A 15,138-nucleotide genomic window follows, 5' to 3' on the forward strand; every position below is an offset into this window, starting at 1 on the left:
TATCTAATGAGATGAAAGCATTCTGAAAGCTATCAAGTACTTTGTTTGTTTCAAAAGTAATGTGGAAAATTCATAGAAGGTTATAAAAGATCATAAACCTACAGGACAATACAGACCATATAAGTAAAAGAAATATTTATATTAAAATAAATTTCAAAGGGAATTATAAAATACACCTACTTTTATTTATTTATTTATTTATTTTTAAATTTTTTTAGAAAGATTGACATTTATTTTTTTTTAGTTTTCAAGGGACACAACATCTTTGTTTGTATGTGGTGCTGAGGATCGAACCCGGGCCGCACGCATGCCAGGCAAGCGCGCTACCACTTGAGCCACATCCCCAGCCCCACACCTACTTTTTAAATAACAGCTTTATTGAGATATTTTTACTTGCCCTTTTAAATTATGCAATTTGGTGATTTTCAAAAAATTCATAGAATTGTACAATCACTACTACCTAATTTTAGAAACATTTTCATCACCCCAAAAGAAATCCTAAACTCATTAACAGGTACTTCCCAAATCTTTCCCATCCTCTGCAACCCCAGACAATTTACTTTCTATTCCTATAGATTTGACTATTCAGGACATTTCATAAATGTGGAATTATATGGGCTGGGGATAAGGCTCAGAGGTAGAGTAGTTGCCTAGCAGGTGCAAGGTGTCCTGGGTTTGATCCCCAGTACTTAAAAAAAAAAAAAATCTTACCTTGTGTGCTCTTGTGTCTGACTGCATTAACCAAGCATGTTATTCATAATGTCACAGCCTTATTAATATTTTATTCCTTTTTATGGCCAAATAATATTCCACTATATAGATTGGTATGCATGTTACTTATCCATCCATGGATTGACATTTGTGTAGCTTCTACTTTTTCCTGTAAATGTTTCTGTGGAACATTGAAAGCTTTTGTATGGGTATATATTTTCATTTCTTTCTCTCTCAAATATTTTTTTAGACCTTGATGGACCTTTATTTTATATGTAGTGCTGAGAATCGAATCTAGTGCCTCACACATGCTAAGCAAGTGCTCTTCCACTGAGCCACAACCCCAGCCTCACCTCCTTTTTTTGTACTAGAGATTGAACCCAGGGACCCTTTATCTCTGAGCTACATCCCCAGTCCTTTATTTTTTGTTTTAAGACAGGGTCTTGCTAAGTTGTTGAAACTGACTTTAAATTTGTGATCCTCCTGTCTCAGACTCCTAAATTGCAGGGATTATAGGTGTGTGCAACAATCCCTGGCATATTTTCATTTGTCTTTGGTAGATACATAGTAGTGAAATCACTGGGTCAAATGATAACTGTACGTTTAACATTTTTTTTGTGTGTGTATATGTATGATGCTAGGGATTGAACCCATGCATGGGATTAGGATCACTCATGCTATGCAAGCACATTACCATTGAGTTACATCCCTACCCTTTTGGTTTATTTTTTGAGATGAGGTCTGGCTGTGTTGCCCAGGCTATCTTGAATTCCCTGGTTCAAGTGATCCTCCTGTCTCAGCCTCTGAAGTATTGGGACTATAGGCATGTACCACTGTACCCAGCTTATGCTTAACTTTTTTTATTCCATAACTTAACGTATGTTTTATTGATAAGATTTAAAAATTCACAAGTCAGTGAAATAAACAAAAAATACCATTTGTCTCAGCTCATTGGACAATTTTAAAGTTAAATTACTTTGCATCACCCTAAAAATATTCATGTAAATCTGATGTAACAATAATTGAACAGGCGCTGATAGCCATAGCATGGAAAAATAATTGCAGCTATTGAATCTTTTTTTTTTAATATTTTACTTTTTAGTTGTAGTTGGACACAATACCTTTATTTTTATATGGTGCAGAGGATCAAACCCAGGGTCTCGCATGCGCTAGGCGAGCGCTCTACTGCTGACCTACAACCCCAGTCTCCTGAATCTTTTATTCTGTGAGCATAGTATATATATTACCAAGTACCTGAAGATATCAACTGAATCCAAGTCACTAAAAATACATCTTTGACTTAGAAAATTGAAACATACAAGGATATATTTTTATTTATTAATTGGGACTACTCTGATAGTTTCACTTATGGAGTGAAATAGATAGGTGTGGTTTAAATAATGAAATATATATAGTGGAAAATATAGTTATTACCATCTGTTCGACCTGGTGACCTATGCTGGCTTCATAAAATCTGATTACTCTAATAACTTAAGAAAACGGCGGAGAAAGTACGCCAACACACAGAAGTACCTTTTCAAAATCTGGAGATGGTTCTGTGACCTTAGGGGTCTGGGGAAAGAGAGAGAGCCACTGGAATTCTTTATTTTTACACAGGGGATACACAAGGGGAGGTTCCATGGAACATTCTATCCCCAAAAGGGCAAAGGGGTAGGATTACAAAGGAACAAGTGAGTATAACTCAACGCCAACAAGTGATACCCACTCCTGGAAACACACCTCATTATCTGAGGTTGGGGGTGGGGGTAAAAGTCCAATGTATTGCAGGGTGCAATAACTGTTCAGTACCCCTTTACTCATGACTTAAAAGTGTGTACATAGCTCCTGTCCAGAGTGGCTCCCGATATACAGGTAAAAACAGGATTCTTTTACCATGTGAGTCATTATTCCTCATCACCAACATTTATTTGTTTGTTTTTATATGTTCTTTTAGATATACATTACAATAAAGTGTATTTTAACATATTATACATACATTGTTGTATAACTTATTCTAATTAAGATCCCATTCTTGTGGTTGTACATGATGTGGAATATTACTAACATTTAATATGGTTGACTTTTTATCAAAGAAGAACAAATCTCTTTACAGAAATAGATGTAGTCCTTCCCATCTTTCAGGCCAGAACCAACCATCTGTGAATATATCTAGTCCCCCAATTGAGACAGACCTTTTTCATTTTGAAATTTTGATCTGTAATTGAATTTATTTCAAGTGGAACATTCTAAATGTTTAATATTTTTATGAATCTCTTACACAAGTACAGAGCTGTTTGTGCTGTTATGTTTAACTTTTTGAGGAGCTGCCAACAGTTCTTTCAAGTGGCTATACCATTATGTAATTTCACTAGCCATTTTAGGCTATTTGTATGACTGAATAAAATACCTTAGACTGGGTAATTTATAAACAACAGAAACGTATCATTCACAGATCTTGGTCAGTCCAAGATCAAGGCCCAGCAGATTCAATGTATTGTTAGGGCTCACTACTTTCTGCTAAGATGGCTCCCTCTTGCTGCATCCTCAAGGAGCAAAAGGGGCAAACAGGATCCCTCAATCCTTCTAAGGCACTAATCCCATTTCAGAGTGCTCTGCTCTGTGGAACTAATCACAGGCCAAAGACCCCACACTGTTATATCAGGGGTTAGGTTTTAAATTATGAATCTTGAGGGACACAAACATTCAGACAACAGCAAGCTAGTAAATATTTTAGGCTTCCTAAACCATGCAATCTCTGTCACAGTTCAAAGCATTCATCAGTCAGTAGTTTGCTAACCCCTGTTCTACTTTATGGGCTTTTTTGTTTGTTTGTTTGTTTTGTGGTATTGGGGATTGAACCCAAGGGTACTTTATTGCTCAGCTCCATCCCCAGCCCCTTTTATTTTTTATTTTGGGACAAGGCCTGGCTAAGTTGCTGAGGCTGGCCTTGAACTTGCAATCCTCTTGCCTCAGCCTGCCAAGTTGCTGCAATTCCGGGTGTGTGCTACCATATCCAGCTTTATGTTTTTTTAAAAGACTTTTGAAATCATGTGTTTTTTTTCCCCTAATATATAAATAATTACCACATTACCATTGGAATAAAATCTGGTCACTAATTGAACAGAGCTTCTCCATTCCTAATTGAATTAAAAATTGGAACCAGGCATGATGGCACATGTTTGTATTCCCAGCAACTCAGGAGGTAGGAGAATCACAAGTTTGAGGTCAGCCTCAGCAACTTAGCAACACTGTCTCAAAAAATAAAAAGGGCTGTGGATGTGGGAATGTAGCTCAGTGGTTGAGCTCCCCTGGATGCAATCCCCAGTACAAAAAAATAAATAAAAATAAAGTAGTGCACAATAAGTTTTTATCTATCTATAACTAATTTAGTTTGCCTTTAAGTCTAAAAGAAAGATTAAGTTAGAGATTATATAAATATAATTCTGTAGGGAAGTGGCAAGATCAAATTGCAAATTAAATGAGGAAAAAAAAAGTTTATGGGATGAGTACTAAGATCTAGGGAAGGACCCTTGACAAAAAGTTTATAGTCTGAGCAGGGAGTAAGCAGATGAGACATAATTATTGCTGTGTACTCAAAAGTAGAGCCTGACAAACCAAAACACATTCTAAATATTAACTTTAGATCTGATTCAGCAATCTCACAATGGGTACATCGTATAACAAATGCTAAAGTGACACAAAAAATAAAATTATATGTTCATGCCCAGAAATAAGATTCAGGAATAGATACTGTCCTGGTGCCTCTTCACCCTTTACTGTAGCAGTATAAATAGCCCACAAGTGTCTTAGGGAATATAAATTGGTTACCAGTGTTCAAGCTCATCGTTGTAGGCAAGGTGGAACTGATTCTGAGCTTGAAAAACAGTTTTTGCTCAGGATGAATGATTATATTTTTAAAGGACCATATTTTCATTATTAGAAAGCCAGTGTTCTGAAAATAAAAACCTTCAGCTTTCTCTAGTGCTGAACTCTCTAATTTGGAGGAGTCTTGAATTAAACCAGATATCCTGGGGCGGGGGTGGGGTGGGGTGGGGAAGAGCAATAATAAAGTATGAATTGATGGATTTTCTTCTCTTGCCAGAAGTGGGGGGAAGAAAGTTATGGGAGTGATGTCAAAGACCTGTTTTTCCCTAATAGGTGTGGAGTTTCCAGAAGAAACAAACAGATCTCCTCATCGCCTTTTATAAGCATAGAATTACAAAGTTAGAAGCAGCCTTACAGGAAGCACAGCAAACAGTGGCCAGCCAGGACAAGTAAGTGACAAGTCATATGTCCACATAGCTTTTTTTTTTTTTTTTTTTTTTCAGAGAAACTGTCATCCTTATTTTCTTGTGGTTGCAAAGACTGAAAATTGCCCAATGGGGGCTGGGGATGTGGCTCAAGCAGTAACGTGCTCACCTGGCATGTGTGCGGCCCGGTTCGGTCCTCAGCACCACATACAAAGATGTTGTGTCTGCCGAAAATGAAAAAAATAAATATTAAAAAAAAAAAAAAAAGAAAATTGCCCAATGTATATTCAGGTACATAATTGGATATATGGAGAGGAAATGGAATTCTGTGGTAACTCCCCTGAAATCATATCAAGTGACTGCTTATTTTTGCCCACTTGATTATTTCACCATCAAAGCTTTGCCATGTTTATCTTCAAGTATCTCTTAGTAAGCATTAACTAGATGATGATGATGTTGTTGATGATGATGGTGATATTAAGACTTTTTCTCCAACTGACCTGGAGCTGATTATTTCCATTGTTCGCCTAGAGAGCTGTCAACCTTAAGAAAGGAGAATGGAGAACTGAAGAAATTTCTAGCCCTACTAAAGGTGAATGAAATAGAGTTTCTTTTCTATTATTTTCTCTCCTGCTTTCCTATTATTTTCTCTCCTGCTTTTCCATCTATCAATATAGCTGGCTATAATAAAATAGGGCATCCTAACTTTTTTCATATGATGACACACATGGAAACTGATATTGTGTGTCAAGCACACTGAAATAAAGGAAAAGGCTACAGAGACCTTAGAGGGATGTAAGTAGTAATATTAGTACACTTGTAACCCATTGAAGATTAGTGAGTTTTGACGTACCAATTAGGAAGCTTTCTTATACATGAAAGAGACATCTGTTGCAGCTCAGATTGTCACTTCAAGAAGCCCAAGACACCTCAGGACCCTCCCAAACACTCCCTAGACATTTCTTTTTTTCCTAAAAGTATTCTGTGTATTTATATAATTTTGTTGATCTCATTTCTATAACTGATCTAGCATATTGTGGTCATTTTATGTTCCTTTCAATCCCTAGAAACTCTCCATATTTCACTACATATTTTGGTCTGTAGGATTCCCAGTGTGCTCTTATAAAGAAAAACTAACATTGGGGCTGGGGATGTGGCTCAAGCGCTAGCGCGCTCGCCTAGCGTGCGTGCGGCCCGGGTTCGATCCTCAGCACCACATACAAATGAAGATGTTGTATCCGCCGAGAACTAAGAAAAAATAAATGTTAAAATTCTCTCTCTCTCTCTGTCCCCCTCTCTCTCTCACTCTCTCTTTAAAAAAAAAAAAAAAAAAACAACTAACATTGTATTTCATCAAAGCTAATAATTTCCTAAGGAAACATTGCTCCTGTTTTTTCTCCTAGCTAGTAGGAAACCTTAGCAGCCATAATTAAGAGACATTGTATCTGAGTTATCTAACAAGTAAGACTGAGATCCATTGATTAGGACCTTTGATCTTCAGCTTCCTTTTTCCCATTTTTTCACCCACAGGAATCTCCAAGTCGGTACCAAGGAAACAGGTTAGTTTATGAGCAACTATACTGGCCCCGCCCCCATCTCGAAAACTTCTTTTTTTTCCTAAAAAAATATTTTAATTGACATATCAATTGTACCCATTGTAAAACAATTTATGGGGTAAATGTGATAATTTAATACAGTTATACAATATGTAATGATAAAAATCAAGGTAATTAAATTCCCATTCCTTAAATGTTTATCATTTCCTTGTGATAGGAAGCTTTGAGCCTCTTCTTTCTTGACTCCTGGCTGTGTGGGCTTCAAGATAAAGAAAATGATTGATGAATTTCTCTCGTATTTCTCTGAGAAAGAATTATTCACTGAAAAGTGCTGAAGTGAAATTTGTTTAGTTAAAGTGAAATCTTGATTGTAATACCCTTGACTATCATAAGATAGTCACACTACTCATCCTTCAGAATTCAACTCACATAATATCCTCTGCAAAGACTGCATTAGGTGGAGTTAGATGTTGTGTTCATTCATTCAATAAATATTGATTCACTGCCTACTCTAGTTTCTAAAGTACTATATTAGGTGGGTCTACAGCACTAGTCCTTTTTAGTTGGTGACATGGGTGTCCTACCAACTGTTAAATATTTTGAATACCAACCCTGAATCAGTGGATGAAAAAGACATGACACCCTTCACTCACATAAGTTACTGCCTAGTGTTTTTTCTTTTGAACTTTCAATATACTCATTATAATAAACCCTGAATCGGTGGATGAAAAAGACATGACACCCTTCACTCACATAAGTTACTGCCTAGTGTTTTTTCTTTTGAACTTTCAATATACCCATTATAATAAACCCTGAATCAGTGGATGAAAAAGACATGACACCCTTCACTCATATAAGTTACTGCCTAGTGTTTTTTCTTTAGTACTTTCAATACACCCATTATAATAAACGTTATTTTTATTCTTTTTTTAATCCTGAGAATCAAATTCAGAGTCTTGTGCATGCTAGGCAAGTATTCTATCACTAAGTTATATCCTTAGCCCCTGATTTTTTTTTAATATTCTATTTTTTGTAGTAGTTGGACATAATACCTATTTTTTATTAATTTATTTTTATGTGGTGCTGAAGATTGAACCCAGGGCCTCACATGTGCTAGGCAAGCACTATACCGCTGAGCCACAACCCCAGCTCTGCCCCTGATTTTTTTTTTTTTAACAAAGTATCTCTCATTAGCCTGTGAGTCTCTCAAAGAGAGGAATCTTATTCAAGTTATTTTGTAATTTAGAGATCTAGGATATATATCGACATAAAAAATACTTGTTGGATAGATGGGTTTGATGGGTTGGAGGATGGAGGGATGTATGAATACATTAAGAGATGTAAGGTTGACAGTATTTGATGAGGCACTGTGGAAAGGAAGAAAACAAGTACTTCAGAAGAACTTCTACTATGGAGAATAGGGGAGTGGAGAAGTTCTTGCTTAGGAGTTGGAGAGTAAAGGGATCTTATGGAAGCTTTGCTTCCATATTTTGGAGTGATAATTCTAATACATAAGATAAACAATCTATTCAGAGAGGAAGTTACTGTTTCTATAAACAATGATCTGATTGATCCTCTAAAATGACACTTATGCTTAGTGAGATTAGAGCTACCTCTTTTTGCTTGCAGGCTGACCACACCTCGACCAGTGGGCATTACTTCTCCATCACAGTCAGGTAGACAATATATTTTTGACCACATATCTGTGTGAGATGAATAAATATATTTTCTCATGGAAAATTGTTTTCTCTCAGAGAACATAATGTGATTTTCCTAATATTATGTATGATATGAAAAACATCATACAACCAGGTAACCAAGGCAGCATGCACTAGTGGTGACAGCTTTTTATCCTGCATGTTATTCTCTTTCAGTTACTCCACGACTCAGTTTCCAGCAGAGCAGCCAAGTGGTCAGGTAAGTATAAGACCTTTACTGCAACATGAAAAACTGTTGGCAAAAGTTGGAAGATGAAGTAAATACCTAGATGTGGCTCAGGTTGGGACTTAAGAGAATTTGGGTCCATGTCAAAGTTCAATACCAAATTTTTTGTCTCATCTTATATAGTCGATCCTCCTCTGTGGAGTCTCTCCCTTATAGAGTGGCTGGCTTTGGTAGTGCGGGCCAAGTAAGTAATATTCACTTTCTCTTTTCAAAATTTCATTTCTAAAGCTGAATGAAAGCAACAATTTAAGTCAGGATTCTGAAACTTATCCTGGCTTTGGCAGAAACTATTTGATGCCCTGCAGACCTTTTTTGTTTGTTTGGCAATGGAGACCTGATATTAGAAGCTGACACTGAATCGATAGGGATAGAAATAATAGAAGTGTTCAAGGATGAAATTAGCAGTGTCTATCATGTTAATTTTAGAAGTAGTAAAGTATGGATCTTTCTTGAACTAGTGTGACTACTCTGGGAGAACAATATATGCTTGAATGTGTAGTTGCAGAGAAACAGGAAGTATTATTAATGTTTATTATTTGTCCACTAGGGAGGCAGAGGACGGCAGGGAAGGAGCACTCCCAGAGACTCTAATGCTGGTGAGACAGGGGGAGGGGGAGAAGGTGTCAAAAGTCAACATATTCTGTGTAGAAATCAACAGATTTCTGGTTTTCTGTACAAAGTGTCATTTCACTGTTTTTTTTCCCTAGACAGTTACTCCAGATCTCAAGACATATATTACATGTTTGAAAACTATGATATTTTTATTCTCAAACTGATAATGGGGAAAATAAAGTTGAGTAACAGAAAGCCATTGAAAATTTCTGCTCAGGAAATTCAAAATTACTTCTGAGTAAAATAATTAACTTGAATTTTAAAAACTGCCACAAGATGGCAGTACAAATTAGGTCTAAAAGGACAATGTAAATTGTTAGACTGAAGGATGTCTGGCTTTTGCACTGTGTATTAAACATAAATATATTTCAATGAAGGAATATTTTTATTTCTCCACCTAATTTCTTATTTTTGTCCTCTTAAAACTATAGTTGTTGGGGCTGAGGTTATGACTCGGCGGTGGAGCACTCACCTAGCCCATGCGAGGCACTGGGTTCAATTCTCAGCACCACATAAAAATAAATAAAATAAAGGCATTGTGTCCAACTACAACTAAAAAATATATATATAAGAAAAAAAAAACTATAATTGTTGTTGCTGTTTTCAAGGGCATCAGCCAGTCCCAAGAGAAACGTATCAGAGAGGATTTTCTTTTTCTTTCACAAAAAACAAATTTGAAATTTCTGAGTCCTTTTTTTTTTTTTTTTGTACCAGGGATTGAACTCAGGGGCTCTTAACCAGTGAGCCACATCCCCAGCCTTTTTAACATTTTATTTAGAGGCAGGGTCTTGCCCGAATTCCTCAGAACCTCACTAAGTTGCTGAGGCAGGCATAGAACTCACGATTCTCCTGCCTCAGCCTCTGGAGCTGCTGGGATTACAGGCTGCACTACCACACCCTGCTCCAAATCCTTTTCATTTGAAAAATTCAGAGATTTTTCCTCCAGTTCTTCCACATTGACCCCTTTGAAAAATGTAGATGGTCTAGTCAATTTATTTAAGTCAGGTTGGTAGTATTGTTTCCTCTTTCATTCCTGGTTTTGGTAACTGGAATCTTTTCTTTTGTCTTGGTCAGCCATTTCAAAGAACCAACTTTTGGTGTTCTATATTGTTTTCTATTCTGTATTTCATGTATTTGTGATTTAATCTTATTTCTTCTGGTTATTTTGGGTTTAGTTTGTTCTTTTTCTATTTTCTTAGGTAGAAGGTTAAATTATTGATATTAGACATTTATGATATAGATATCTGCAGTCATAAATTTCACTTTAGTACTGCTTTCATTGCATCCTATAAGGTTAGTTTATTGTGTTTTTGTTTTTATTCATCTTGAATTGTTTTCTAAGCTGGGCACAGAGGGCTGTTCCTGTAATTCCAGCAACTTGGAAGACTGAGGCAAGAGGATTGCAAGTTTGAGGCCAGCCCAGGCAATTTAGCAAGCCCCTGTCTCAAAAAAGAAAAGGGCTAGGTGGGCATGGTGGCACACATCTGTAATCCCAGTGTTTCAGGAGGCTGAGGCAGGAGAATTGCAAGTTCAAAGCCAGCTTCAGCAATTTAGTGAGACTCGGTCTCAAAATAAAATTAAAAAGGGCAGGAGATGTGGTTCAGTGGTTAAGTGCTCCTGAGTTTAATTCCAGGTGCCAATAAATAAGAGAGAGCTGAGGATGTAGCTCAGGGGAATACCCCTGGGTTCAATTTTCAGTAACCCCCAAAAGAAAAAAAACGTATTTCCTAATGTCCTTGTGATTTTTTTTTTTTCTCTTTGACCCATTGACTATTTAGTAGCGTGTTAATATCCACATATTGGGCTGGGGTTGTGATTTAGAGGAAGAGTGCTTGCTTAGCATTCATGAGGCCCTGGGTTCGATGCTCAGCACCACATAAAAAAACTAAAAAAATAAAGGTATTGTGTCCACCTACAACTAAAAAATAAATATTAAAAAAAATCCACATTTTGTGAATTTTCCAAATGTCTCCATTATTTATTTTGAATTCCATTGCTTTGTGATTGGGGACACATTGATTTTTAAAAAAATTTATGGCTTAACGTTATCTGTCTTGGAAAACGTTTTATATGCACTTAGGAAGAATTTATTTTCTGCCCTTGGATAAAATATTCTATAAATTTTAGTAGGTTTAGTTGGTATATAGTGGTATTCAGTTGCCATGCTTCTGTTTCTTGCTGGATCTTCTGTCTAGTTATTCTATTTTTTTTTTTAAGTAGGGTATTGAAGTCTTCAACTATTACTATGGACTTGTCTAATTTTTTCTTCAATTATGTCAGGGTTTTTTTTTTTTTTTTTCATGTGTTGGGGGGTACATACCTGGGAACCCAGGGGCACTTTACCACAGAGCCACATCCCTAGCCCTATTTTTATATTTATTTATTTATTTTTATATAAATATAAAATTATTTAAATTTCATATTTATTTATTTTAGAGGCAGGGTCTCACTGAGTTGCTTAGTGCCTTGCTGTTGTTGAGATTGGCTTTGAATTTGCTTCCTGCCTCAGCCTCCTGAGACACTGGGATTATAACCGTGTACCACTGTACCCAGCCCCAATTATGTCAGATTTTACTTTATTTTAGAACTGTTATTAGGTACATATATGTAAATTTATGTCTTCTTGATGGATTGACTCTTTTATCATTACATAATGCCATTCTTTGTCTCTAGTAATATTTTTTTTAATTTAGTTTGTTATTAGTATAACCACTCCTCTCTTCTGTTCATGGTTTGCATGAAGTATCTTTTTCTTTCTTCTTTTCTTCCTGTCTGCCTTCCTTTTTTTTTTTTCCCCTGTGCATGTTGCTTGTGATTAAACCCAGGACCTTGCATATATTAGGCACACACAGTGTACCACTAAACTATACCTCCAGCTCCTTTATCCTCTACTTGTTTTTTGTTTTGTTTTATTTTGTTTTTGAGATTGAGTCTCTTGCTGCCTGGAGTGGTGGCATACATCTACAATCCCAGCCACTTGGGAGGCTGCTGCAGGAGGATAGCAAGTTTGAGTCCAGTCTCAGCAATTTGGTGAGGCCCTAAACAACTGAGATCCTGTCTCAAAATATGTGTGTGTGTGTGTGTGTGTGTGTGTGTGTATGCATATGTGCTGGGTTCGATCCTCCACCACATAAAAATAAATAAATAAAAGTATTGTGTCCAACTACAACTAAAAAAGTAACAACAAAAAAAACCTTGCCATCTTCCTACCTCAGCCTCCCAAGTAGCTGGTATTACATGTATGTGCCCCTATGTCTTACTGTCAGGGAGGTGTTTTTTTTTTTTTTTGTACCAGCAACTGAACCCAGGGGTGCTTACCCACTGAGCCACATCCCAGCTCTTTGTATTTTGAGCACTAAGTTACTTAGGGCCTCTAGCTAAGTTGATGAAGCTAGCTTTGAACTTGCAATCCTCTTGCCTCAGCCTCCAGAGTCACTGGGATTATAGGCATGTGCCACCATGCCTGGCAAGGCATATTTTATAGTGCTGAATTCTGTCTAAATATTTATTTCTCTGGGAGTGTCTTAATTTCTTTTTCATTTTTGAAGGATGATCTTGCTGGATATAAATTTTTGGTTGATAGTCTTTCAGCACTTTAAATATGTTATCCCACTGTTCTGGCCTTCATGGTGTCTGATGAAAATTCAATGCTAATCTTTTTTTAAATATATATATATTTTTTTACCTTTATTTGTTTATTTTTATGTGGTGCCAGGGATCAAACCCAGTACCTCATTCATGCTAGGCAAGCGCTCTACCACTGAGCCACAACCCTGGCCTCTCACTGCTAATCTTATTGAGCATCCCTTGTACATGATGAGTGACTTCTGTCTTGCTGCTTTCAAGATTCTTTGTTTGAAGAAGTAAAATGGCATTGGACATCCTGCTTACCTTCTTTTTTTAATTTGTTCTTGTTTTAGATATACATGATAGTAGAATGTCTGCTTCCTTTCCTTTTTTTTTTAGCTGTTGATGGACCTTTATTTTATATATTTATATGTGATGCTGAGAATTGAATCCAGTGTTTCACACTAGGCAAGTACTCTGCCACTGAGCTATAACCTCAGCCCTCTGTTTCCCTTCTTAAAAGGGTTTCCAATACCTTTTTACTTTTACATTTTTCCTACACTCTTCAACCTATTCAAGGGCTTCCAATTACAAGACTTAATGGCCATTTTCATTCCTCTTCTACCAGACATGCAGCAGTTTTCTATGATATTAATCACTTTTACATTCTTAAAATAATTCCTCTTTTTCTTTAATCAAACTCCAGATTTGCCTTTGATCTTCCTGACTCTCCCTTCACTTTGCCTGTTCCGTACCTTCAAATCACTTAATGAGCCAACACAACAGTTTTAGGGATATTTAAAATAAGGATGAACATTGTTTCATATAATGAGATGACCTTGGTATATGATAACACTCTCTCCTAAATTCTGCCCACTTTGTTTGGCTGGATCTTTATCATCCTGTAGGTCTTGAGTCCATTTCACAGAGAGGCCTTTCTTGTTACTCTCTGACAATACCTTGCTTTTTCCTGTTCTTCATTAAAATAGCCAATGATTAAATGAACTTAAAACCAAGTAAGGAATTGAACCTCTTATATTAATGTGTAGTATCTTACAATGTATCAGTTCATTTAATCTTCACAATAAAACTGTATGTACGGGTGGTTATCATAGAGCCTATTTTAGAGGAGGAGTGTTAGGCCCTAGACATTAGTAACTCCATTTTGGTTCTAGGACTCCATCTTGACCCAAACTGAAACTTACAAACTGCCAAGAGAAAGAGACTTAAGATACCCTGTTCCCATAATCCCCTGGCCCCAAGGTCCCTAAACACAAAAAACTGTTGTTACCCAAGCACCTGCACTCAAGATCAACTCTAGTTTGCTCTTGTTCCTTGTCCAAAGATATATAAGCTTCCATTCTAGTGACACTGGCTGCTGCACCTTGCAGAAGGACAGTCTGGCAGATATTCTCTGTGAATAAACTTGTGTTTGAACTCAGAGAGAGAGAGTGTGTGTGCGCTCTCTCTCTCTCTCTCTCTCTCTCTCTCTCTCTCTCTCTCTCTCTCTCTCTCTCGGATATTTGCACCAGCTACCCTAATAAGGAGAAAAAAAGAAAAGGTTAGGTTTGATTACAATATGTCTTGTTGTAACTTTCTTTGAGTTTATCCTATTTGAGGTTTGTTGAGCTTCATGAATTTGTAGGTCATTTTTCAGCTCATTTGGGAAGTTTTGGGCTATTATTTTCAAAGTATTCTTTCTGCCTCTGTGCCTCTTTCCACTTCTTTTGAAACTCCCACTGTACAAACATTGGTAACCTTGATAGTGCCCCATCAAGGTCTCTGAAACTTTGTCCAATTTTCTTCATTATTTTCTTCCCCAGAACAATTTCAATAGACTTAAAATTAAATTTGCTGATTCTATTTCTGCTTTCTTATATCTGCTAATGAGCCCTTCTAGTGAAGTTCTCATTTAGTTATACTTTTCAACTCCAGAATTTATATTTGGTTCTTTTTTATGTAATTTTCCTTTATTGATATTCACTGTTGAGATGCCATCTTATCACTTCCTTTAGTGTTTTATTTTTTTAATCTATTTATTTATTTTTTTAAAGAAAGAGTGAGAGATAATGAGAAAGAGGGAGAGAGAGAGAGAACTTTAATATTTATTTTTCAGTATTTGGCGGACACAGCATCTTTGTTTATATGTGGTGCTGAGGATCGAACCCGGGCCGCACGCATGCCAGGCGAGCGCGCTACCACTTGAGCCACATCCCCAGCCCTCCTTTAGTGTTTTAGATATGGTTTCCTTTATTTTTTTGGGGGGTGAGGGTACTGGAGATTGAACCTGGAAGCACTGGGTTCATGCCCTGCCCTGCCTTTTTATTTTTATTTTGAGACAGGGTCTTGCTAAGTTGCTTAGGCCCTCACTATGTTGCTGAAGCTGGCCTTGAACTTGGAATCCTCCTGCCTCAGCTTCCTAAATCTCTGGGATTGCAGTAAAGTGCCACCATGCCTGTCTCCTTTATTTGTTTGAATATATTTAAAATAGTGGATTT

The 15,138-nt window shown here is 36.8% G+C and overlaps 1 protein-coding gene across 1 annotated transcript in view; it reads left to right on the top strand.

Moving 5' to 3' along the window:
- The window catches only part of Rnf212b (ring finger protein 212B), a 145,435-nt gene that overhangs the window by 124,605 nt on the left and 5,692 nt on the right, over positions 1–15,138 (top strand). The window contains exons 6-12 of the mRNA XM_077800278.1: positions 4,870–4,985; positions 5,493–5,553; positions 6,492–6,520; positions 8,147–8,193; positions 8,392–8,434; positions 8,585–8,645; positions 9,009–9,057. Of these exons, the coding sequence (XP_077656404.1) occupies positions 4,870–4,985; positions 5,493–5,553; positions 6,492–6,520; positions 8,147–8,193; positions 8,392–8,434; positions 8,585–8,645; positions 9,009–9,057 (406 nt within the window). The remainder of the gene's footprint in view (positions 1–4,869; positions 4,986–5,492; positions 5,554–6,491; positions 6,521–8,146; positions 8,194–8,391; positions 8,435–8,584; positions 8,646–9,008; positions 9,058–15,138) is intronic.

The sequence above is a fragment of the Urocitellus parryii genome, chromosome 6, assembly GCF_045843805.1.
Source record: "Urocitellus parryii isolate mUroPar1 chromosome 6, mUroPar1.hap1, whole genome shotgun sequence".
Classification (NCBI taxonomy): domain Eukaryota; kingdom Metazoa; phylum Chordata; class Mammalia; order Rodentia; family Sciuridae; genus Urocitellus; species Urocitellus parryii.